The following is a 27,884-nucleotide window of genomic DNA, read 5'->3' on the forward strand; positions in this document are numbered from 1 at the left end:
GCCTTCAACACAGGGGTTTTGGGGGAACATTTAAGATCCAAACTATTACACACAGATTTCTCTATTGAAAAAGTTCATTCATCCCTCTGTGTTTAATCGGTAGCTTATGAGATGTTACTTAGAGGCTATGTGATTATCTTGATCCCCAACAAACTTGCCTTATTTTAGCGTGCACTCGTAATCCCATGCTGAATCAATTATTACACTGAACGTTGCAGAATGGTAAATTTTCCCACCCTGGTATTCCTAGTATATTTATCACCTGGCATGCTTTTCTAACAAAATATTTCCCTTCATTCCTCACTGCCATTTATCCTTGGGTTTCATTATGGGCTCATGGATTTTTAGTTTATATTCTGAACAGTTATAGTCCTTCAGCACAATTCTTTTTATTATTTAAAGTGTCCTAAATTTGGACAACGAGAGCCTTCTCAAGCTGGATCCTCTGCGCTTCTAACATGATTCTGCCCTTCTTGGAGTATTTCCTTGTTTTCTGGAACAACAATGTTCCAGGCTCACTTCAGATATTTACTGCCACAGACTTGATTCTTTCTCTTTGGGAGAGAGTCTGGCAAGAGGGGGACTAAGATTTGGGGAGAGGATAAAGAAGGCAATAAGATTTAGAGAAAAATATTTTAAGGGAGTTCTTAGCCAAAGATCTGCCTTGTGAACATCTCTTAGACTCTCCAAATCTGAATTCTTCTCCTGGAAAATGAGAATGATTATGTTTATTGTTCAGGGCAGTCGTGAAAATTAATAAATGTAGCCCTATGATTGGCACATGGTCAATATTTGTTGGCCATTATCACTAGTGACATCCTTCCAACCAGGTTAATACCTGTAATAGTAGGAGCTCCAATTACCTGTCTTCAAATGCATTTATAATTAAACTTGCTAAAATTTATGTTCAAAGACTTAGTTTAAATGTTGCTCTAAAATGTTCTAAGAGCAACAATACTGTTGTTAGGTGGCGTTAATTGGTACAGTCTCTAAAAGGCTGGTAAAACAAAAACTTGAAAGGAGTTGGAAGCCGTGGTGTATACGTTTAATACCAGCAGCTGGGAAAGCTGGGGCAGGAGGATGGCGAGTTCAAAGCCAGCTTCAGCAAGTTAGGGAGGCCCTAAGCAATGGAACAAGACCTTGTCTCAAAATAAAAACTAAAACGGGCTGGGGATGTGGCTCAGTTGTTCAAGGGCCTCTAGGTTCAATCCCTGGTACCAAGTAAATAAATAAATAAATAAAGTAAAACAAACAAACAAACAAACAGGCTTGAAATGGAATCACTGTATGTAAGCAATGAGAGAAGAACATCCCTCTATGTATATATATGGACACTTCGCCAACCTAATTACGATCTTAAGAGAGAGGTAAAATGTAAATGGTAAAATGTAGCCTTGTTCAAGTCTAAGTTTTACCACTTTCATTTTTTTTTTTCATTTTAAAAATGAAGACGCACTTTCCCCCACGCTGTTGTGGACAGTGTGAAATTTGGAGGAAGGAGACGCGACAGCTGGTGTGGCCAGGAGGAGGGGACTCAGGCGACACTTCCACCAGGTGCCAGTCAAGGGCGAAGGGCTTGGGGGTCGCGGGCTAAATTTATCAACCGGAGAGGCTTTGAACACCTTTGGATAAAAGCACTTCCAGACTTTACATACAGAAGCCTTGCTTCAGGCAGCCGAAGGACGTGGACACTGCCCCCGAGGTTTCCCCAGGGCATTAATTCACCCATTCGACAAAGTCACCGAGCGCCAGGCTCCGGCTGGGTTTCTTGGGAGACACCTGGGGACAGGAGGCGACAACTCCGCCCTGGGGTGCCTTTACTACGCTCTCGGTCGGCGTCGCATAAACGAATCCAGGCCGTTTGAAACGAGCTCTGCAGATTCCAGAGTTTTCTCCAAAGTCTACAGGCCGGGTCCAGGCCCACTGCAACAGGGCTGGTCGAAAGGAGACGCAGCCCAGCCAACCTGAGGAGCCACCCCTGCAAAACCGAGTCAAGCCTCGGGCCGGACGACGTCGTCTCCGTGCCCAGCGCGGTGACCACAGACCCGGAGTCCCCAGGATCAGCCTTTCCTCAATTTTCCTCCCTAGAAAGTCTTTGCGGGACGCCCGGGTTTCGCCCAGGCAGTGCAGCCCGAACGCTCACAAGGCAATAGGGCGATGGGGACTCTGACCCCCTGAAGGTGACACCAGTTCCCCGCAGATCCCAGGACGCGGCGGACCCACAGCGGGCGGGCGGAGCGCCTCGGCTCAGGCCACGCCGCAGGAACGCCCCTGCCGACCGTCTGGTGACTAATTCTGGTGAGGCGCGAATGCGCCCCCACGTGGCGGTGCGCCGCCAGAGCGCCGGCCCCGGAACCGAACTGTCTTACGGAACCTCAACGCGCATTCCCAGTTTCCGCGGGAGGAGGCCGGAGGCGGACCTGCGCGCCCCGGTTCCCGTACCCGCTGTGGAAGCGATGGCCGCTACCGTCCGGGGACTGCGGCTTTGGAGAGCCGCCTCAGGCGGCCAGACTGGTTGGAGTGAGTTTCCAAGGCCGTGGGGAAGGGGAGCAAAGCGTTGAGAGAGGTGTCTGCTCAGATTGGGCCTGAAGGGGGTGGTAGGAGGTCGGAAGAGCTGGGGAAGGAGGAGGGTCTTCTGCCCCCCGCCCTCGCCCCAGCCTGGGAAGACAAATCTGGGGACGCGAGGGGTCCCGGAGGAGCTAGGACCCAGCCAAAGGTGGAGCCACTGATGCTTCTGATGCCTTCAGGAAGGAGCCAGCATCTATCTGCTCTAAACGTGCGATTCTCTCTCTGTACCTATGGTGCCAAATCTCTGGTTTAGGATTTGAAAGATAAATGCAGCATTTCTTGCCCTAGACTGTTGATGGTTTGGGTATGGGACTTGCAGTCTCCTGAGCCTTCTTGTCCTCCCCAGGCCCTTCCAGGTCTTGGGCAACTTGGCTCACTCTCCCGACGAGTGGTGGTGTTTTAACGCTGCGTGGTGCTTGGGTTTTGCTCTATATGGTGAAGCGCAATTGGAATACTACAGAGGAAGTTGGTGGGAAACAGGGATCTGATGTGAAAGAACAGAGCTGAAGTAGAGGTGCAGCTCTAGGCTAGCTGCGTTTTTGTCTCCTTCAGTTTTAATTTTTAATATTAGAAAGTGGTTTAAGTTTACTTCTGGGAGCAGCTTTGGCGAATGGCTTTCAAAGTTCTGTTGCCTCTGTATTACAGGAGGATGGTGATGCAGGAATGGAGTGGGGTCGGGTATTAGCAGTAAGTTACCCAATTTTTTTAAAAGTCTTCATGTTTCATTTCTCCTTAGGATTTATAGCAACATCACCTGCAGTTCAACTGTCACCTACCGAGCTGACAGAAATGCGGAATGACCTCTTTAATAAAGAGAAAAAGAGACAGTTATCACTGACTCCCCGAACTGAGAAGATTGAAGTTAAACATGTTGGAAAAACTGATTCCGGCACAGTTTTTGTGATGAATAAAAACATTTCAACTCCTTACAGTTGTGCCATGCGTAAGTAACAGAATCAGGATACAGTCCTGACCATTTTATATGAGCCCTGCTGAAGAACTGGTGCAGAGGAGACAACTTGTTGTAATTGCTTCCCCAGCTTCTTAGAAGTTCTCCTTTACCTGGCACCTTATTGTCTGTTCACTGTCCCTTTAGCTCTGGAGGCTGCTATGTGTATTTCAAGGTTGGTGCTGTAGTACACAGTTGTCCTGTAGCTTGCTTGAATCTGGCTGTGTTTAGGATACTGTTTTTTTTTTTTTTTCCTGGCAAAAGAAGTCCAGACCTGAATGCATTGTCACTGGTGGGCTTGTCTTTTTTGATTGTGGTAGGAATAGTCATCATGCATGCCTTATTGAAGGATTTTGGGATAAAGGAACTGCCATGACCTCAGATGTCCAGCTTTGTTTGCCATCTTTTCCTTTCTAAGTTCTTCAAGCCTAACATTTTTTTTTTTTTATCTGCTTGCCACATGCCTGTTTGTGTGCTGTGTTTTTGTTTGCATTTATGTGTACATGTAGTAAATATAATTGGAAGTGTGCATGGGTTGAATGTGATGGGAGTAAAAATATTTTTGTTCAAATCTTTTTTTTTTTAAAATATTTTTTAAATTGTAGATGGACACAATATCTTTATTTATTTTTATGTGGTGCTGAGGATTGAACCCAGTGTCTCACACATGCAAGGCACATGCTCTACCACTGAGCCACAACCCTAGTACCTTGTTTAAATCTTAACAGAGATAATTGGGTCCCATGTATGGTTTGGTGTGGAAATAAGGGGAAAAAGCCTATAAGTGTTCTTTTGATGAATCAAAACGTTTGGATAGAGTTTTGATAGAAATTATATTTTCTTTTTGGTATCAGGGATTGAACCCAGGTGTGCCTAACCACTGAGCAACATGCCCAGATCTTTTTAATATTATATTTAGAGATGGTGTCTTGCTGAATTGCTTAGATCCTCACTAAGTTGCTGGGGCTGGCTTTGAACTGACGATCCTCCTGCCTCAGCCTCCCCAATTGCTGGGATTACAGGCGTGCACCACCATGCCCAGAAAATGCTAGTATTTAAATTTAGCTCCCCAAATAGATATACACGGGTATGACCAGCTGCATTGTTTAAACTTTTGGAAAACTCAGCAATGATTCCATTTAAGTAATTAATTTTAGCATTCCCCCAACTCTCCCCGATACACTTGAATTAGTACTTATGCTAATTATTATCATAAATAATACTATGTTAAGTATTTCTTGGACCTCTGTTATATCTATTATGGGTATTAGGAGAATAATGCCCTTATGGACTTTTATATGTATCCTGTGTAGAGATGAAGTCTCTGAGCCACCCTCAACATGACCTCTAAAACTTGTCATTCAATAAACATTTATTTAGCAACTCTTATATTCTAGGACTAGTGCTGAGTATGTTGATGAATGATAGACATGATCTTGCTTTTATGGAACTTAATATAGTGACTAATAATTTGGGCCTCATAGTTTGACCATTTTTGTGAGTATCTATATTCTTAAAACATTCGATCAGTTGTAATCTAGGGTCAAAGAGTAAGCCTGAGCTTACTGGTTCATATGTGAATTTGTATTCATAATTAAAAAATGGTAACCACAGTATTTAACTTAGCAGTCCATGTTATAGAAATAAAAGGTGGTTTGGGGACAAAATCTAAAAACAATCTAGAGGAGATTTATATGGGTGTATATTAACATATTTTCCCTCTTCTTCTAAGTTGTGTGTGCATTTATCTTAAGTATATCCATGCTGTTGCTTGCTGAATATTTAAATGTAGCCCTTATAAGATTTTTTTATTAATAATTGACATGTTAATTTCAAACTAGACTTAGCTTTAATGATTTTTAAAAATGGTTTGGATGATTTCATTAATAATGAACACTATCTGAAGTGTATAGAGTACTTTTTAATCAGTTATGAATATAATATGTAATACTTATGCAAAAAAAAAAACCACAGAATTTTGCTTTTCCATTGTTTTATTTCCTAATGTAGCCCTTATATCTGTAACTTTTCACTTGGATTTTGTTAGATTTAGATCATCAATCAGTTTTAAATTCCTAGATTTGAGTGAGTGGTACTGCAGGAAGTCCATTCTGGCTCTTGTGGACGGACAGCCTTGGGAAATGTATAAGCCTTTGACCAAGTCCTGTGAAATTAAATTTCTTACTTTCAAAGATCGTGATCCAAGAGAAGTAAATAAGGTATTTCTGTCTCTACGTTCCCCCCTCCCATTTTTTCCTTTTGTCAAATTTTTGTGGAATATAAAAAGTAGGAATATGCCCAATATTTATGTTATATTGTAATATATGTTACAATATGTTATACTGTATTAGTTAATGGGTATTTTACTTGTTATATTAGGTATTTCAATAGTTCAAAAAGTATCTGCAGCATTTATTTTTTTGTATTTTGTGTTGAGACAACTATATGACATGTCTTACATTCATAACCTAATTCAGCTTATGTTCATTGGTAAATACTCTATGTTGCTGGTGATTCCCACTACTCCTGCTTGAATTCAGCCTTGGATCATCTTTTCAAGATGATTTCAATAAATTCTTCACTCTTTTCCATTTTGTTTTTAGGAATTAAATGTCTTCTTTCACCATCTGCTTTTAGAGTTTTATTATTAAGTGACTTGACTAAGGGTCATATCACTTACCCCTAAAGAAATGCCTACCTGATATTTTGCATTTAACTTTCCAGGTCCTGTGTAATCTGCCCCCAGCCTACCTTTCCAGCTTTATCTCTCACTGCATCTTTTCACTTTATCTTTGCTCTGGCCATACTAGAGTACTTGGTCACTAATAGTTTAAGCTGTGTTGTCCTCCTTCCTTTTGTTGATGATCTTTCTTCAATGCTGAGCATTTTATTTTCCTTATTAAGATTCTGTTTATGTTTTATGGCTGCATTAAAATGCCATCTGCCCTGTGGACTCTGCTAGGGTTTTACTTGTCAAAATTCTTTAGAATCTGGCAACATTTGGCTATTGTTTCTGAAACCAGTATTTTAATTTTGTCTTACAAATTGATGAAGGCATTAGATTCTTGACCTTGTGAAGATAGGGACTGTTTTCTTATTGGATTTAGTCCTTGACTGCATATAGTAGGTGTCCATAAATATTTGTTTAAACATTTAAACAAGAAAGTGATAGAAATGATAATAGTAATAGCATTGAGTATTATGTGTCAGGCACTGTTCTAGGTGATTTACAGGTATTAACTTATTAAATCTTTATAAAAACTCTCTAGACTCAATGCTGCTCTCACCATTTTCCTGATGAATAAACTGACGAAGAGATGTTCCACAGCATGACCAAGGTTACTAGTCTAGGAAGTGGTAGAGCCAGGATTTGAACCTAGACGTTCTCACTGAAGTTCAACTGACGTTTAAATCACTGAAGTAGGATAAATGAAGTACATTTTGCAACTTACCTTTAGTGTTTGGGTTTGTTACTTATTTTTAGTGTAATGTGATAGTATAGAACATACAGCGAGGGCTGGGGCTATAGCAGTCTCTGTCAACACAACCAAGTGACCTCACTCTTGTGGTCCTCAAAAGTAGAGAAGAGCTTATAGAAGTTGCGTGCTTTATAAAAGTAGTGGTGGTATGGGGAATAAGATGGTTAGGTATGGTGCAGGATGTTTGTTTCTTCTTTTATTCAGATATGGCCATTGTATGGATACTGTATCAGGCATATCCATGTATCCCAATGTCCTGGTAAAATGAAAACCCAGTTTGTGGTGAAGCTGTTCACCCTAAATACGAGTAACTTGAGTGATGTATTACATGATGTTAGTTAGGTTAAAGTCCTAAATAATTATCAAAAGTTGAGTTTTTCTCACCACGTTTATAATGGTATCACCAGTTATATATTAATATATTTATTTTACTTTAGCATAGTTAAGAATTGAACTTTATTCTGTGGTAAAAATAGTGTCAGATATTAAACCTATTGGCTGGTAACTAGTACAGCATTTGATTTTTTTTTTTTTTTTTTGGTACTGAGTATTGAATTCGGGCACTCTGCCACTGAGTTATGTCCCCAGCCCTGTTTATTTTTTAATTTAAGGAAGGATTTTGCTAAAGTTGCCCAGGCTAACCTCAAACTTATGATCTTCTTGCCTCAGCCTCTTGAGTTTGTCTGATATCCTTCACAGAAACATTGCTAACAACTTGAAATTGGTGCATTGTTTTCTGCTGGGTTTTCCTAGGTAGAGCTAATGTCATGGCTTGATGGTAACTATTGCTACATTATGAGAGTGGAGGAATTGGAGAAATATTTCCTAAGTTAAAAAGTGACTTAAATTTTAATATTGTAGAAACTTCAGTGACTCTGAATATATATTATGTTTGTGTGTATTTTTCTTTTTCTAGGCTTATTGGCGTTCTTGTGCCATGATGATGGGCTGTGTAATAGAGAGGGCATTCAAAGATGAGTATGTGGTCAGTTTGGTCAGAGCTCCAGAAGTTCCTGGTAATGTACACATATAAATATACTTATATGTTTTTTGTAATCTTTAAAAATTTTGTACCTATTTTTGATTATGTACAGATAATTCTAATTTTATGTAAGTTACCATCATATACACGTTTCAGTTCTTGTAGGTAGCAAAAATCTATCCTGTTACAAAATATGAAGTAATCATTGGAGATCAGTACTTAACATAAGAAAATTAGAGGAAGATGTTTCTCTTGAATAGGAATTTCATGAAATTATACTGTCAAGATATTTTACCATTTTAAGCCTTTATGTCTAAATTAAATTCTGGAGGAGGAGGAAATAGGAGTATTCAGTAGACTGCTGAAAAGAGCTGTGCTACCATTTCATCAGAAATGACTGTGACTTTGGAGAGGGACGCCACTTTGATGAGGTGTAAGGGTACATATACTGTAATTTTGCTAAAGCTCGGATTTCTCATCATTATGTATAGTGGGATTGTGATATGTGTGTATTTTTAAAAAACATACACACCAAACATATTGAAAGAAGCTCAAGAAATAATTCTAAGAACAACAATAACAAAAAACAAAAAATTGAAGATTATGTGGGAAATGTTGTAAAAGAAACTTGACATTTAATTATTCTGAGGATATAATATCTTGTTCTTTTAGAATTTTTATATCTAGTATCTTTTTGAGATCCCTGTAGTGATAGTATTTGTGAGGAAAACTTGAATGTCTAAAAAATGTTGGTGATTGGGGTTAACACAAGATCAGTTTATATTGAGGTTGGGAAACTTAAATAGAATTCTGATAAACAGCTGGAATAATGGCAAAAGGTTTTATAATTTATAGATTTAGAAGAGATTGCTAATTTTCATTGTATGTTCTATATATTCAGTTGTTGCAAATTATTAACATTCTGCCCTAACAGATTTTACTTTGCTTTTTATTTTGGTTGGATTTATAGTAATTGCTGGTGCATTCTGCTATGATGTAGTTTTGGATAAGAGACTAGATGAGTGGATGCCAACAAAAGTAAGTCTACTTTTTGGAGTCTTTATTTTAGAGTCCAGACCTTTTTCTGTTAAAATGATTCCTGTTATAATTGTTGAATGGTACTGCATATTGAAGACACTTCAGAGAGTCAGTCCATTAATCAATCATTGCTTTTTTCAGTGCATTTCAGATAGAGATGTGGATGAGGGTATTCTCAGCAGCATAGTCAGGTGTCTTGAAGCTTTATGTCCTCCTTGATTTTTTTTTTTTCTTGAAGTACCTACCAAGGCTAAGTTACTTCTTTTCAACTCCTGCCCATATTATATAGTATTGAGAAGAGAAAAACAGGAAGGAAGAATAGGAGAAAGGGAGAAGGAAGAGAGAGTGTAGATAGAAATTGTAAAGTTCCTTAGTGATCTCTGGGCTCTTGTCAGGGTAGTTTCTTCCTTTACATATGTGTCCAAATATAAGAATAAATTCTCACTTTAACATAGAAACTCATGAAACTTTTTGCCTCTCTTTTTATATAGTGTTCTGTGGATGACTTAGAGAAAGTAGGGGCAAGATAGACCGAAGAAATGGTTATATTAAACCATAACTATAGATTTTTTATGGTATGAGTTATCCCTGTAAGAATGAATCATTTCATGGAAAACAACTGATAGAAAATTTCTTATGGAGGGACTGTGGTTGTGGCTCAGTGGTGGAGTGCTCGCGCCTAGCATGCACAAGGCACTGGGTTCAATCCTTAGCACCACATAAATGTAAAATAAAGATATTGTGTCCACCTAAAACTTAAGAATAAATATTAAAAAAAAAGTTTTTTATGGAAAGAATTTTATTATAAAAATTATTCATGTAGTCATGCTTGATCTTCTCTGTATTAGTAATGTTATATAAAATGATTGAAAGCTCAATTATAAATTTTTATTAAAAATCTCATTTTAATCTATATTAATCATTTTAATTATATAAAATTGTTAACTTTATTAAATGGAAACTTATAATTTTGAACATATACAGTATTTTATACAGGGTCAGTGATGACACTGCATTTCTAGTGGAACTTTTTGAGTTATGAAAACAATAATATTTTTCCCATGCATTTAATAAGCTTAATTTATTTATGAGTGTAAACACATTTTTATGTCTTACTGTTTATTAGCATTTCTACTTATTATTATGGCTTTAATAAACATAAGGCTATATAATTTGGATAAATTGTTTATTAAAGTTTCTTTGTAGGTTCATCTTTAATAAATATTATTAATGCAGATTAATATCTTAATTATAGGTAAATTACAAGTTTTATAGTTTATGAGTTGGGGAGGATGTGTGTGGTCTAAATATTCAATTATTGCAAGTTAATAACATTCTCTCCTAACAAATTTGCTTTTGCTTTTTCTTCTTTCATTTGGATTCATAGTACTAAGCATGTAGGCTCATCTGGGTTTAGGTAAATTGTTACTAAAGTTAATTCTTTATTTTTAAGGAGAACTTACGTTCTTTCACAAAAGATGCTCATGCTTTAATTTATAAAGATCTTCCATTTGACACTCTGGACGTTGATGCAAAAGTGGCATTAGAAATGTTTCAACACAACAAGTAAGTGTTAATATTGGTATCATTTAAAGCAAGGTCAACCTCCAGAATTATATGTAATGATGAAAACTCTATTTGATGTACGTGACATAATTTTATTCACTATTGTTAGATCTCTTTTTCTGCCCCAGCCTTTTGTCTTTTGTTCATCTGATTGCTTGTTGAACTGAGAAAAATGTTCCTCAGCCCCTTTAATATTTTTCTCACTTTGTTTTACTTTTCTGTTTTTTTTTAGGCCATCTTTGTCTTAACAGTAAAATGTTTGCCTTTTTTCTTTCCAGTTTAAAGTGATAACAGATGTTAAGAAACTATATTATTTTGTACACTTGGTCTTTCACTTACGTCCTTCCACTCTGAGTGAAAAAGGATAAAATTAAACATTTAAGCAGTGGAAGGCACTAACAGCTGAAGTAAAATGTTTACACTCAGGTCTTAGTCATCTTTATGTGAATTATCCATTTGGTGGATTTTCTTTGTCAACATTTTTGATTCTGCTAGGCTTCTCAATTTTTATTTCCTACTCAGAAAACTTCTTGTTCACCTTCTCCTAGTTGTAAGAACATAAAACTAAATTTTAATATTTAGAACTAGTTAGAAAGGGAAATCTGTGCCACAAAATAAATAACAGGGGATATAGTCTTAAGCCAAAATATATACATGCAGATTGTTAAAATTTATGGATAAGAATTTCTTTAGGTCTACAGAAACTGAATCACAAATTCTCACAGGGATAATTTATCATAAATATGTATATTTGCCCCAGTTTTGGAGATTGAACTCAGAGGCTGGCACATGCTAGTCACATGTTCTACTGCTGAGCCACATCCTCAGACCCCAAAATGTATTCTTGACTTGGTTTATAAATCTCCTCAACTTATACTTTTTTTTTTTTTAAGGAAAACCTAGTTGTGGCTATGGGGCCACTTTTTCTTTCTTTTTTAAAATTCCAATTTGTTATATATGTATGATAGCAGAATGCATTACAATTCATATTACACATATAGAGCACATTTTTTTCATATCTCTGGTTGTATATAAATTATATTCACACCATTCATGTCTTCATACGTGTACTTAGTAGTAGTGATATCCATCTCATTCCACCATCTTTTTTATCCCCATACCCCGGCCCTTCCCCTTCCACCCCTTTGCTCTATCTAGAGTTCATCTAATCCTCCCATTTTCACCCTTTCAACCCCACTATGAATCAGCCTCCTTATATCAGAGAAAACATTCGACATTTGGTTTTCTGGGATTGGCTAACTTCGTGTAGTATCATATTCTCCAACTCCATCCATTTACTTGCAAATGCCATGATTTCATTCTCTTTTATTGCTGAGTAATATTTCATTGTGTATATATACCACATTTTCCTTATCCATTTATCTACTGAGGGGCATCTATGTTGGTTCCACATATAATTTGAATAAATTGTTTATTAAAATTTCTTTGTAGGTTCATCTTTAATAAATATTATTAATGTAGATTAATATCTTAATTATAGGTAAATTACAAGTTTTATAGTTTGTGAGTTGGGGAGGATGTGTGTGGTCTAAATACTTAGTTGTTGCAAGTTAACAACATTCTCCCCTAACAAATTTGTTTTTGCCTTTTCTTTCATTTGGATTCACAGTACTAAGCATATAGGCTCATCTGGGTTATGGAGAAAAGCTTTTAGGTAAATTGTTACTAAAGTTATTTCTTTATTTTTAAGGAGAACTTGGCATTTCTCTAAGCAAAATACCTCATAGTCTTACATAAGACAGTAATTGATATGCTGAAGAGCATGTGCTGTGTTCAGCTGAGTTTGGAGAAGAATTGCAAACAAAATAAAACTTACTCATTGCACTCTAGGATCTTCTGAAGCATTTTTATTATATGTTGGAACCAGTGTACTTATAAAACCAGTGGTAATATACTATTTGGAGTAGATAGTACTGAGATAATAGCATTGATTCTGTAAGAAAATCTTGGATTATCAAAACTCATTGAGCCACATTCTGACAAAAGACTAGGCATATGCTGTCCAATAGAAATATAATATGAGCTCTATATGTAATGGTGAATATTGTGGTAGCTACATTTTAAAGTAAGGTAAAAGAAAAGGTATACTTTTGATAATAAATTTATTTTAACCAATATGTCTAAGATATTATTTCAACTTATGATCAATATTAAGCACTAGTAATAATATTTTATATTCTTTTCATGCTAAATCTGTAGGATCTGTTGTGTATTTTACATTTAAGGCATATTTTAATTAGGATTAAGTGTCCCATAGCTATGCTACTAGACAGTATACTTTATTGACTTCTCTTTTGTGTATGGTTGAGATTTCCCTGTCCCCCTCACCTAAGTTCTTAGACCCTGGGAACTTAGATCAGTGAGTGGCAGAAGAAAGGGGATGGTTTGGGGATGAGTTTGAGAGGAAAGAAGAGCATTGTACTATGGTAGGTGAATTAGAGATTGGGCCTTTCTGCTTCAGAGTGAAAGGTGGGGACCTTTAGTAACTTTGGCTCACAGGGCACAAGAGCATCTCTTGGAGGTGGGTCAGGAGGACAAGTATTCAAGGGAATCAGTGCCCTCTAATTCATGAGGAGCTTTGGCTGAAGGGGGATGGCAGTCACTGGATATTTTTGCATAAATTAGTGCTTCCCAACTATGCCACTTCATCATGCCTGTACATAGGTACTCACGTGTATATGCACACTTAATGTGGGATAAAAAAAGCTCTTAATAGTAAGTAGTAATGTTTTGATTTGAACCTGGACTATGCAGTTCTGTATGTGCTTTCATGATGCTGACAGAATTTGGTAGATCTGAGAGACACTTAGGCAGTAGATTTGACAGGACTTGGTTGTGAATTTGATGTAGGTATGGTGTGAGAAGGAGGAATCAAGGAAAGCGCACAGGTTTTTCACTTGGACATATGGGTGGCTTGTAGTTTTAATACTAAGATAAGAAGAATAAGTTTGGGTGAAAAAAGAGGGATATGATTTGTTGACTTTGAAAATTTGAGGACTTAGAGTGTTTGTGATGCATCCTAGTGGCTGTCTAGAAGGATCTTAGATATACAGCTTGGGGAAGTGGATTTAAGTATAACTGGAAGATAAAATTGCATAAGTGATAGCTAAACCTTGTAAATCAAGGAGCTAGCCTAGTAAATCAAGGAGGATGGTTAGAGGGAAAAGAGGGTCTAGGATACAATCCTTACAAGGTAGAGAAAGACTGGCAGAGAGGTAAAATAGCAAGAAGGAGGGAAGATCACTGAGGCACGTGGAAAGAAAACTGTGAGAAGTGGAGGTGAGCAGTGGTGTTAAGAAGATGAGGACTGAAAAGTGTCCATTAGTTTTGTACTAAGCAGGTACCTGTGACTTTGGTGAGGGGAGTTTGGTGGAGTTGGTGGGACCAGTCCCAGATTAAAGGTATGTATAGAACAAGAGGCTCTAAGTGAAAACCATGGTGGAAGGGGAAGAGATATAGACTTGTCTTTAAACACTTTTTTGTATACTTAGAAAAAAATTTTTTTTTCTGTGCTGCTTTTCAGGTACAAAATAGATTTTATAGAAGAGAAGGCATCTCAGAACCCTGAAAGAATTGTAAAGCTACATAGGTAAGTAAAAGTCCGAATTGACTGCTGTGCTACTTTAGAGTAAAGCTTAGCTTTCTTGTTACCTGAATAAAGTGTGTGACAGAATAGTGAATTTGTATCAGGTTTTGCTTATGTTGACTTTTTTTTTTTTGTACTGAGGATTGAACCTGGGGATGCTTAATCACTGAGCCACATCTCCAGCCCTTTTTATATTTTATTTAGAGATAGGGTCTTCTAAATTGCTTAGGATCTTCCTAAGTTGCTGAGGCTGGCTTTGAACCTGCAATCCTCCTGCCTCAGCCTCCTGAGCTGCTTGAATCAGGAGTGTGCCACTGCACCTGTCTCCTATATTGAGTTTTTTGCATGAGGAACAATTCCCAGAGCAATGCATTATGCAAAAATGACTTTGTGACTTGGTTCTGTTTTCTCAGCCCCATGTTTTCTTGACTTGGATGGAATATATTTTCCTCTAGAAACTGCTCTTTGTGGAAACAACCTGTCTTATATACTGAATTCTAAACACTGTTACAATAGGTTATTGTAAGGTTGTAGGCTGTCAGATTTGGACTGATGGTTTAGTTGGAAGCACTTGTTAACATGACATGTTCCATGACTCTTAAAGATCTTTAAATTTAGATGAATGCTAATTAAGAGAAGGTTTCACTTGATTTAATTCTCAGAGTTTAGTCTCTGAGCTGGCATGTAATAGCAAGTAGAATGAGTGGATTCTTTTTCAAACTATTGTAAATGATTTGGTGTTGAGTTTTGCTTTTTTACTTTTCAAATCAAATCAGAATTGGTGATTTCATTGATGTGAGCGAGGGCCCTCTTATTTCAAGAACAAGTATTTGCTTCCAGTATGAAGTGTCAGCAGTTCACAATCTTCAACCCACTGAGCCAAGTCTTGTAAGAAGATTCCAGGGTCTGTCTTTACCCGTTCATTTAAGAGTAAGTAAAACTTAAATTTTCAGGTGTTCCATTTTGGGAATAGGTTGATTCTAGACTTGGTTTTTATACCACTTTGAAGGACATGAATCTTAATTTTCCTGAAGTGTTATACCATTAATATTTTGTAAACTCAAGTTTATGATTAAAAACAAATTTGCCCAGGTTGTAAAAATAAATTCACAAAAGGAATAATTATTGAAAAAATTAAAACAAATTAAGGTAGTATTTTTAATTTTTTAAATTAGCAGGAAGTGAAGGTGCATTGAGGGAATATTGGAGTGCATATTCGAATGTGCATGTTGGAACACCTTTGGCTTTACACTGAGATGCTCTTCCCCTAAATTTTAATGATCTATTTATGACCCAAGTTCCCCTACCCCTTGCTAATCCTCCTTTTTTTTTAATATTATTTTTGAGATAATTGCAACAATTAGAAGGAATGCAGAAAAGTCTTAGGTACCTTTACTCAGTTTCTTCGATTGTAACATCTTTCAGAACTAAAATACAGTATCACAACCAGGGGCATGGATATTGATATAGTAAAAATTAGCTGGGCATATCCGTGTGGGTCTATATTTTGATTCTTGGTTCTGTTTCATTGATCACACATTTCCATCTCAGCCAATACCACACAGTCTTGATTACCATCGCCATAAATAGATATGAAATCAGATAGAATAATTTCTCCCATGTTGTTAGTCTTTATGAAATTGTTTTAACTATTCTAGTTCTTTTCCCTTTGGTTAAATTTTAGAACAATTTTTTTTCCTTTTTTTCTTTTTGTACCGGGATTAAACTCAGGGACCCTTAACCACTTAGCCACATCCCCAGTCCTGTTTTGTATTTTATTTAGATACAGGGTCTCACTGAGTTGCTTAGCACCTTGCTTTTTCTAAGGCTTTGAACTCGAGATCCTCCTGCCTCAGCCTCCTGAGCTGCTGTGATTATAGGCATGTGCCATTTTGCACAGCTTAGTATACTTCTTTCTGTGTTGACAAAAATCTTGTTGTGATTCTAGTAGGAATTTCACTTTACCTTTACAGCAGTTTGGGGAGAACTGTCATCTTTAATATGTTGTTTTCCAATCTTTTAACCTAGTATGTCTTTTCATTTATCTAAATGAAATATACATGCTTTACATGTTTGATTTTTTTCCTGTATACATGCTTCCTTTCCTAGCCTTTCCCATTTCAAGAAATAGTCCCATGATTTGCCTAGCTGTTTCAAGAAATGTTTGATTTTCTCTTTCCCTCATTGTTATGGATCCATTTCATCCATTAGCAAATCCTTTCAATTCTTGACTTTAAAACATGGATTCTGAGTTATCCACTGTGAACATCATATCTCTTACTGCCTCTCTAACCCAATGCCCTCTTTCTCTTCATTCCATTTTCTTGTTTTCACTCTTGCCTTCCATAGTGCATCCTCTGCTTGGTAGTCAGAATGATCTTTTTAATATACGAATTGATTATGTAATTCCTCTGGCCCAAACTTTACAATGATTTCTCTTGGTCGAATCCCAACCCTTTCCCTGTTTCACAAAGTCCTGCATTATCTGGCTCTTGCCTTTCTTGCTGACTTCATCTCACACCATTCTCTCTCTCACCAACTATATCCCAAAGTCTTGCACCAGCTGTTCATTCTGCCTGAGTAAGATATCATTTCCCCTTCTGCTCTTTCTCCAAAAGAGTTTGCATGTAGATATTCAGTAATTTTACTTTTATTATAGTTTTTTTCTGAGCTCATTTTTTGTGACATAGCCACTGGCCCCCTATATGGCCCAAGTATCACCTTCAGTTGACCTAATAAGATTGATGGGCTTATATGCACTTTGCAATTTTCAGTAATACATTCTGATAATTCTCCATTACATGAGATTGTTAAGGATTAATAAAATTGGTTCTATAATTTTACTGTTGTATTCATTAGGTTTCGGCTTTTTTATTTTTTAGTGCAATTTGCTAAATACTCTGGGTCTGCCCTTTCAGTGTGAAGATGTCACAAGTGGTTCCTATTAATCTTCTTGTGATTGCTTAGGATTTAAAGAATGGCCTCTAACATGTTGAAATTGGCTGTTTAGGGAAAGAACAGCAATCTTTGGGAAGGTAGGACACAGTTTTACTTTACTAGAAAAAATGTTTTCTATGATGGAAATGATAAAGGACAAGAGAAGAATGGCATATTCAGTGCTTAAGTCTTTTTTTCTTCAATTCCAAACAAAGCAGGTATTTTTTATAGTACCTTTATTTCCTCACAGATTCACTTTTATAACCACTTAGTAAAATTAGTACCACCTAGCTTTTTATTTATATGTTTGTTTTAAAAGCCACATAAAGACACAGTCCCTTTTATTTCAACTTTCCTGCTTTATTTAATTCACAGCAAATAATTTCTTTTCAGGCACATTTTACAATATGGGATAAGCTATTGGAAAGATCTCGGAAAATGGTAAGTGTTTTCTTTCTATGAAGAAGTTTTTGTTAAGCAACAAAAGCCAAAGGGGATAAGTTGTCTCAGTAGCCAAATTAGTATTGGGATTGTTTACCTCAGTAGTATTTTGGAAAGAATAAAGCTGTAATTTGGTAATCCTCTTTTGATTTTGTTAATAACTTGGAAATGATACTGTGGAACTTGAAGAAAAATGAAAATATTACTGTATAATAGTAGTAGTTCTTAAAAGTTGTATTAGTGTTAATTAGATGGCATGATAATTTTTTAAAACTTAATGAATACTTAAAAGATAAATTTGTCAGCTATATCTTAAAGCTGCTTTGACTGTTGACATTGAATGTGTAAATGTCCTGAAAACCTGGATTTGAATATTTTGTGTGCCTGTAGTTTATCCAGTCATTAGCATTTAGGTTTCACAACTAGGAGTGATTATATTTCTTGGCCACCACTATCCCTATTCACTATTTCATAGGCTACACTCTTCTCTTTTACTTGTGTGGCCTCATGAGCCCTTCCTACTTACCTTAATTTCCCCTTCCTCTGCAAGCACTCCAGTAAAGCTCACAAGCATACTCAGCAGCACACATCAAACTTATTTTTAAGTTTGCTTATTTTTTAATGTCATCTCTGTCTGGACTCCCATTTCCCAGTTGCCTACTCATTTTTCCATCCTTGCCTGAGTGTTACCTTCTCCAAGAAACATTCTTAGAGTAATCTCTTAATAAAATAATTATTCATTAGTTTAATTTCTTGCTTGCTTGTTTGCCTTCTTATATTGTTTTCTTTGCCTGTACTTCTGTGCAGCCTGTCTACACATTCAGGGTTTGCTGTGTTTGAGTAAGACCAAATTTGAATATTAGCACATGGATGGGGGTTATCAAAAAAAAATTTTTTTTTAATGGTGCTGAGGATCAAATGCAGGACCTCATGCTCTAGCACTGAGGTATATTCCCAGCCCAACCTAAGAAATATTCATTGAGTAGCCCAGTATTTATTAGTGAATTTATAATTAGAATTTATTATTTAGTGACTTTGCCATAATATTCTTGTGTAAAAGTTGAGTAATTTTCTTTTTCTCATGAGAAAAAAGTATATTTAAATTGGTGTTAATTTTGTGTTTTTGGTTGGTCACAATAATTTTAGATTAAGAACTAGAGAAAAAATGAATATCTAAGAAAAAGTTTGAAAGTTTAAGAAGCAATAACAACTGAACACTTTCAAAGAAGGGAAAATGCAGAAAAATAGTAGGGGCAGTCATTTACCTACATTATTTGGTAAAGTTAGTCAATAGATGATTTTGAAACATTTATTTCGATTTAATTCACACTCTTGCTTGTCTGGAAGGAGTAAGTTAAATTCCTTGGTTCATCTGACACAGACTTATTGGTTTTTACTGAGGCCAGGTTCAGAAATGAGCAGAACACACCTGCTGCCTTAAGAAAGTTACTTTAGTGAGATGACCACACTTAAAAGTAGTATACATTTGAGCTTTTGGCCCAGAGAAGGACCCAAACTGATCTTTGGTTAAGGAAGGTTCCTAGGAATTGGTATCTCTTAATTGTTTTAAAGGATCATGAAAGTAGGCCAGGCAGATAATTTGCTGTGAGATGGGTTGAGGCTTATCTCAGAGGAAGCCACTTGCCTACAAGCATGGAGGAATGGAGAATGAAGATGAATTTGAACGTACAGGTCATAGGTAACTGGGTGGATAAGTAAGTCCAAAGAAATTTGTTGGACATAGAACTTGAGGGATTTGTTTTCCTGGTGTGAAATTTGCATTCCTGACTTCCCCCTAACCTATTGCTGAAGATGATATATGAGTAACTGGATTGTTACTCATATATTTTGAATAGGGAAGTGACCTACTGATGAGCTATTTCAATTTTCTTTCCTCCTCCTCCTCCTCTTCCTCCTCCTCCTCCTTCTCCTTGGGGTGCTTTATCCCCAAGTTACATTCCCAGCCCTTTTTAAACATTTTTTTTTTTTTTTTTTTTTGAGACAGGGTTTATAAAGTTGTTGAGGATGGCCTGGAATTTGTGATACTCCGCCTCGGCCTCCTGATTACAAGTGTAATTTTAGGTGGGATTATAAGTGTATGTTGTCCCACACCAGCTTAGCGATTCCAGTTTAAAAGCTCATTCTGGGGGTAGCGTGGAAGATAGCTATAACTCTTTAACCAAGAGTTCTCTCAGGGGATAGAAAAGGTTGAGGTTCTAAAGTTCAGGCGTAGTAGTGAGAATGACCATGAAAGTTTCTTGGGTCAGATGAATAGTAGTGTGGATGGAATCTGCAGGTAAGAGGGGAGCTGGTTTAGGGAGCTGAGTAGAGCCTATCACCGAGATAGATAATATAGGAATTGGGGTGTTGAGGAATTCAGACTTGGCCCTGTTTGTTTTTGAGTTTGAGTGACAGAATAGAAATATGGACATAGAGACATCTAGTTGCACAAAACCTCCAATGTTTTATTCTTAAGGGAATTATACCTCACAATAAAATAAATTGGTTTAGAACACCTCATGTAGCACTTTTGGTATTTTTTGCTTTTACAAATGTTTTTGTTTTATCGATGAAAAATAAAATGACAAATTTGAGAAGCCTAAATATAGCATGCCTCAGAGTTTGGTTTTGAATGGATTGTATTTATAGATTATATTGATAAGTTGGTCTTCAAATGTTTCTTCTCTCTTTGACTTTGTGTGTGTGTGTGTGTGTGTGTGCGTGCTGTACTGGGGTTCAGGCATGCTGAGCAAGCACTCTACCATTGAGCTACACATACTCAGCCCCCTGTTTAACTTTTTATAATAATTACTATTGAAGGAAAAAGTCAAAGTATTATGAAAGAAGGAGCTTGAATGATTTAAACTGGTGGGTGAAGGGTAAAATTGAAAGTCTTTATTAGAGAAGTAAAGCTATTCATGTTTTTACAGGTAACTGAAGATCAAACTAAACCAACAGAGGAAAGTGTGTCTACCTAATAACTTCTAAAATTAAATATGTATAGTAAAATAAAGGTTTGTAATATAATGTTTTTATGTGCTTGGGAGAGATAACTGTTTTTCTCCCTAAGATTGATATCCATCTTTACCTTATCCTTTCTGTAAAGGGTAAAACAATTTATATTGCTCCCAATAAAAATATCACACAGAAACAATCTCCTCCTTTTCTACTCCTTGGATGCTATACTTCAGCATATTTTTTTCTTACATTTATAAACATACATGTACACATACACTTGTAATTTTTTAAAAAAACAAATAGGATTATATTGTTTGCAGTTTTAACTGTTTTAAACAGTGGTGCAGCGAATATTCTTGTGCAAAATGGGAGGTGTTTGTAAATAGAGAATGTTAACTGAGTATTTACTGTGTACAGCTAATTTACTGTGTATTGTGCTAAGAAGCCCTTCGCATGGAGCATTTTATTTAATTCTCATGACAACTGGTTGAGAATATGTTTCTGTTTTATAAATGAGGAGACTGACAGATCATAGAACTTGAAATTGACAAACCTGAAATTTGAATCCAGGCACTTTCATTCATGTGCTCTTAGGTACTAGTGTACACTGCCCAACATATAAGCAATTTTTTAGGAATAGATTTCTGGTAGTAGAATTATTGACAGATGCTACCAGATGCTGACCAAATGAAATTCCTGGCAGCATTGTCTAAGAGTGCCTGTTTCCCCACACCTTGAACAAATATTGATTATGAGTCTTTTAAAAGTTTTTGCCAATGAATTTCTTCCTGTTCTAGTCTGAAAAAGTTTTCTGGGATTCTCACAGGCTTCCTTTTTTTTTCTGGGTGGGAACTATTTCTTTTGGAGTCTGTGCCTTCCATTTCTTGACTAACTCTTATTTTGTTATAATTCATCTCAAGTAAGCCCTTGAATGTCTAAAGTGGCTTTGTTTTGCTCTTACATTTGATGCACTGTTTGACTAGACATAAAATTCTAGGTTGAAGAATAATTTTTTATTCAGGACTTTGAAAGCAACTCAGTTATTTTCTACCATCTAATATTTGTGAAACAAACAAACAAAAAATCTGCACCTTTGAACTCCCAACATGCAAAGGACAATTTTAGGACCTTAGTATTTTTGGTGTTGTAAACTTCTGAGATTCCATATCTGCATGTAGGTCTCTTCAGTTGATTTTTCTGCATGTAACTTGATAGGCCCTTTCAATTTTTGACATTTCTCTTCTGGCCTAGAAAATATTATTATTATTATTAACTTTACACCTTGTTTGGTTTGCTCTTTGTTTCTCTGACACCGTTTAGTTGGATTTGGATCTTCTGTATTTGTTCTCTTGTTTTTTCTTTCCTCTGCCATTTTTCCTGATTTATATTCTTTTTTTTTTTTTTAAGAGAGAGTGAGAGAGAGAGAGAGAGAGGAGAGAGAGAGAATTTTTTTTTTAGTTTTCAGCGGACACAACATCTTTGTTTGTATGTGGTGCTGAGGATCGAACCCGGGCCGCACGCATGCCAGGACAGCGCTACCGCTTGAGCCACATCCCCAGCCCCTGATTTATATTCTTACCTGTATATAATTAAAGTTAGTTCAAGCATATTGTAATTTCTGAAAGCTTCTCTTCTACTTATTGCTCATAACAATTCTGTTATGGTTAACAAATGTGTATCTTCATGAACCTCTATGGGTTATTATTAATTTATTCGTTCATCATTTATTTATTTTCTAGTCCCTGGGTATTCTTTCCTCTGACAGATTTTTTTTTTTTTTTTAAACCTGAGTCTTTTACTTTCATGTTTCAGGCTCTTTGTCAGGTGTCCTGTTTATAGTTTAAAATGTAAATGTGAGAAGATTGATTTGGCTTCTTGTAGGCACCACTAGGATGAGTAGCAAAGCTAACTGTTACATTGGGGGTTTTCTAACTGCTGGAATGAATAGATCTTCACTCTTGGCAATGATTTCTATACTGACTGTCCCAATTTTCCCTAGACATGTCTTTGCTTATTTTTTAATAAAATATATCCCCAGTAATTTACCTGGGGGCAATGCCTGGATTCAGGCCCTTCTGTATTTGGAGATGGGGGACTTGGTATGGAGACCAGTTGGTTTGTATATAGTCCTTTATTGATCTCTTTAATTCCAACCCCTCTACTGCCCTCTGCCGTCTTGGTGCTGCTCTTGGCCCTGCTGGTCAGGCTGCAGTCTTCTATGTGGAAGTCCCTCCACCTCTGTTCTAGGCACTGACTGCTGCACTCATCACTTCACTTTCCATCTTTTAGAAAGATGTTTGCTGCTGGTTTTCTCTTCCATTCTCTTGTTCATGAGTTTATACTTTAACGTTTTTTTTTAAAAAAATTGTGAAATATATTGAGCATACAGAGAAGTACAAGAAATAATTTAATAAATCCTTATTTGGACATTTTTCCTGATATTTGGGCATTTAGTACTATTAGAAAAATCACTGTTTTTTGATTTACAGTTCTTATTTTACCAAGTAAAAGACTGCTAACTTAGTTTTCTACCCCTTCTTGAACTAGGGCTCAGTTCCCCAATAGGCACACTTGTGTAAAAGCTGAAATAAAGCAGTGAAGACAGAATGGTACACAGGATCCATTTTGTTGAGGAGAGCAGCAGGTGGCCCTCAAGGCAGTTTTGGTCCAGGTCTCAAGTACAAGGTGTGGAGGCCTGCTCAGCAGGTTTTCCTCGGCATCTGCCCTGGGGCGAGATAATGGATATTTTTCAAGTCTGAGAGGTATAAGCGATTTCCTTTTTTTCTGTCAACTGAGCTATATCCCCAGCCCATGCTATATGGCTTTTGCTTAAACTAGTATAAATCTTTTTGTTCACAGCCAAGAATATTGATATGTAGCTACTGTCCATATTTAACTACTGTTAGCGTTATTTACTTCAGACCCTTCCCAGGAAGAATCACTATCCTGTTTGTACTTATCATGATTTTACATTTTTACTGCAGTATATAAAGTGTTCACTGAATTTAAAAACTAAACATACTGTTTTCATGAAATGTGTCCTTTTATAATTTGCTTTCATTGCTTAGCATTATATTTTAATGTATGACATGTTGCAACCACTTATAAATAGCTTAGTACAATAAAAAGCTTGGTACTAGTTTAAGTAATAGCTAGCTTGTAAATACCTCAATACTAGTTTAGTACAGTCATTTTGTCTGCCATATAATATTCCACTGCAAGGTTAATCCCATACTAACCTATTTTCTTACTAATGACTTTAAAGGATGTTACTGGTTTTTTAGTATTATAAACAGTACAATAGAAAATTATACTGTGCATGTTTCTTCATGTTCACATTTGTCAGTATCTTTAGGGTATTTACAGATATGTACCATGTGTCTTCCACTTTACTGAACAGTATTGATTGGCCTCCACAATAGTTGTTCCAGTTTAGTCCCTATCAGTAGTATGAAAGTTTCTATTTCTCTGCTCCCTCACAGACATCTTTGCAGACATTGAAATATTTTGTTGGTTGGATATACATAATCCTATTTACATGCATGATCATTTAATTCAGTTTGTTTGCTACTGAGTATATAGCACTGATAAGCACCTCATTTGTTTGTCTAGTAAGATTTACTCTTGAGAAATTTATAACTTTTTCTATTTTTTTAAAATTAGAATTTGAATTCTCATTAGTAGGAGTTCTTCATATACAAAAATTTAAACCTCTGTCAATGCAAATATCTGCTCCTCTGGCTTTCCTTTTAACTTGGTTTATGTTTTCTTTAATTTTAAGGTGAGCAACATTATCACCTTTTCCTTAATAACTTAGACTTGTTTAAGTAATATAAGCAAATCTTTCATAACTTGAGGTATAAGACAGTTTTTAATATATTTTATTTTAAAATCTTCCTTCTTACATTTATTAGAAGTTTATTTTTGTATGTAGATTGAGGAAAGAGATCTTCTCACTCCAGAATAGATAGTTATTCTGGAGCATTTTCCCCCTTTCCTCTTAGTGGTTATATCACTCAGTCATATATCAGGTTCCTTTAAATGCCTGGGTCTACTTCATTGGTCCATTTGTCTATCCCTGTGCTACCATCACATAGTTTTAATGATAGCTTTGTAACATGTTGTGATTTCTGGTATGATGAATCCTTCTCTCTTATTTTATTTATTTGTTTTTGGTATCGAGGATTGAACTCAGGGCACTCAGCCACTGAGACACATCCCCAGCTCTATTTTGTATTTTCGTTAGAGACAGGGTCTCACTGAGTTGCTTAGTGCCTCCTTTTGCTGGGGCTGGCTTTGAATTGGTAATCCTCCTGCCTCAGCCTCCTGAGCCACTGAGATTACAGGCATGTACTACCGTGCCGACCTCTATTATTTTCACAATTGTGGTTTTTGTAAGATCTGGATTTGCAACTTCTGATTGAGTTGTCTTAAAGTCTGTCTTCTTTTTTTAAACTTTATTTATTTATTCTAATTTGTTATACATGACAGCAGAATGCATTTCAATTCATAGTACACATACAAGAGCACAATTTTTCATGTCTGGTTGTACACAAAGTAGAGTCACACCATTTGTGTCTTTATATATATACTTACAGTAATGATGTCCATCTCATTCCACCGTCTTTCATACCCCCCATGTTCCCTCCCTTCCTCTACCTCCCCTTTGCCCTATCTAAAGTTCCTCCATTCCTCCCATGCTTGCTTCCAACCCTCATTATGGATCAGCATCCACATATCAAATAAGCAAAAATGACTGGGAATACAAATCATGTCTCAATAATAACCCTGAATGTTGATAGCCTAAACTCAACCAATCAAAAGACGAATACTGGCAGATTGGAATAAAAAAGAAGACCCAACAATATGCTGCCTTCAAGAGACTCATCTCATAGGAAAAGACATCCACAGACTGAAGGTGAAAGGTTGGGAAAAAACATACCACTCACATGGACTACAGAAGCAACCAGGGGTTTTCATCCTCCTGTAAAATAAAGTAGATTTCAAGACAAAGTTAATCAAAAGGGATAAAGAAGGATATTACATACTGTTTAAGGGAACCCATACATGAACAAGACAACAATTGTAAATATATATGCCCCAAACAATGGAGCACCTACGTTGTTCATCAAACAAACTTTTCTCAAGTTGAAGAGTCAAATAGATCACAACACAGTAATTCTGGGTGACTTTAGCACATTTCTTTCACCAATGAATAGATCTTCCAAACATAAGCTGAAAGAAACTATAGAACTCAATAATACAATCAATAACTTAGACTTAAGATATAGATATAGATATAGAGATATATATATATATATATATATATATATATAGACTATTTCATCCATCAACGAGTAAATACACTTTCTTCTCAGTAGCACATGGATCCTTCTCTAAAATAGACCATATATTGTGCCACAAACAATTATTTGCAGCTCATTCTTGGAAAATGGTTGTGAATGTTATAATTTCTCTTTGTGATTAAATCAATATTTGCTTATTTTGGGATTTTTTTTTTAGTACTATGTATTCTGCTTTGGGGTTTTTGTTTTGTTTTGGTCATACTGGGGATTGTATCTGGGGGTGCTCTACCACTGAGCTAACATCCCTAGTCCTTTTTCTTAAATTTATTTTGAGACATGGTATTGGTGACTATGATCTTGTGATCCTTCTACTAAAGTCTCCTAAATAGCTAGGATCTGGTTTGGGATTTTTATAAATTGCTGGTAAATTATTTTTTTTCTATCATTAAATAATGATTCTCTTGATGTGTAGTAATGATTTTTCTTCTTAATCTGTTTTTCTTGCTCTTATTTTTCTGTTTTCAAATTAAATTAGCATTTTAACTCATAAAATACAAAATTATACATATTTATGGGATAATTAGATGTTTAATGCATGTGTACATTGTATAATTTTAAAATCTGGTCAATATATTAGTCTTTAAACATTTATCATTTATTTATGATGAAAACATTCAAAATTTCTTCTAGCTTTTTGAAGTATACAATTTATTATCATTATCTATAGTCACCCTACTGTGCAATACCACACCAGAAATTCTTACTCCTATGTCTTTTTATTATTATTATTATTAATTTATTTTATTTTTTTATACAAATGGAGCACAACTTTTCATTGGTTGTACATGATGTAGAGTCACACCATTCCTGTAATCATACCCATACTTAGTGGTAATAATGTCCACCATCTTTCCTGCCACATACTCCTCCTCACCCTCCCTCCCCTCTGCTCAATCCAAAGTTACTCTATTCCCCCATTCCCTCATTAAGGATCAGCATCCACTTACCAGAGAAAACATTTGAACTTTGTTTTTTGGGGATTGGCTTTCTTTGCTTAGCATGGTATTCTGCAACTCCATCTATTTATCCTTAAATGCCATAATTGCATAATATTCCATTGTGTATATATACCACAGTTTCTTTATCCATTTATCTATTGAAGGGCTTCTAGGCATCTAGGACTGCAGAAGCAACCAGGAGTTTTCATGGCTGTTTCAGGCTGTTTCCACAGTTTAGCTATTGTGAATTGAGCTGCTATAAACATTGATGTGGCTGCATCACTGTAGCCTGCTGATTTTAAGTCCTTTGGGTATAGACTGAGGAGTGGGATAGCTGGGTCAGATGGTGGGTCCATTCCAAGTTTTCTAAGGAATCTCCATACTGTTTTCCAAAGTAGTTGCAGCATTTCACAATCCCACCAGCAATGAATCAGTGCCCCCCCCCCCCCGCCCCCGCATCGTTAACAGGACTTACTGTTGCTTGAATTCTTTTTTTTTTTGTGGGGCTGGGGATTGAACCCAGGGTCTTGTGCATGCTAGGCAAGCACTCTACCAACTGAGCTATATCCCCAGCCCATTGAATTCTTGATAATTGCCGTTCTGATTGGAGTGAGGTAAAATCTTAGAGTAGTTTTGATTTGCATTTCTCTAATTGCTAGAAATGTTATACATGTTTTCAGAAATTTGTTGATCGATTGTATATCTTCTTCTGTGAACTGTTTACTGTCTGCTCATTTCCTTAGCCCATTTATTGATTTGGTTCTTTTTTTTTTTTTTTTGGTGTTTTTTTGGAGAGATATCCTAGAGATTAGTGCCCTATCTGATGTCTGTGTGATAAAAATTTGCCCCCATTCTGTAGGCTTTCTCTTCACTTCATTAATTGTTTCTTTTGCTGAGAAGAAACTTCTTAGTTTGAATCCATCCCATTTATTGATTGTTGATTTTATTTCTTGTGCTTTAGTAGTCTTGTTACGGAAATCAGGTCCTAAGCTGACATGATGAAGATTTGTGCCTGCTTTTTTTTCTATTAGACGTAGGATCTCTAGTCAAATTCT

General features: G+C 36.3%; 1 protein-coding gene across 1 annotated transcript; it reads left to right on the forward strand.

Moving 5' to 3' along the window:
- The first annotated feature begins 2,160 nt into the window (after positions 1-2,160).
- On the forward strand, positions 2,161-20,721 carry Mrpl39 (mitochondrial ribosomal protein L39). The gene is made up of 10 exons (XM_076868114.1): positions 2,161-2,520; positions 3,305-3,511; positions 5,597-5,736; positions 7,913-8,012; positions 8,949-9,016; positions 10,470-10,582; positions 14,127-14,192; positions 14,966-15,119; positions 17,520-17,567; positions 20,498-20,721. Exons 1-10 carry the CDS (start codon positions 2,310-2,312, stop codon positions 20,543-20,545), a joined length of 1,155 nt encoding a protein of 384 aa, XP_076724229.1. The 5' UTR covers positions 2,161-2,309; the 3' UTR covers positions 20,546-20,721.
- The last annotated feature ends 7,163 nt before the right edge of the window (positions 20,722-27,884 follow it).

This window comes from Callospermophilus lateralis, chromosome 10, assembly GCF_048772815.1.
Source record: "Callospermophilus lateralis isolate mCalLat2 chromosome 10, mCalLat2.hap1, whole genome shotgun sequence".
NCBI classification, from domain to species: Eukaryota; Metazoa; Chordata; class Mammalia; order Rodentia; family Sciuridae; genus Callospermophilus; species Callospermophilus lateralis.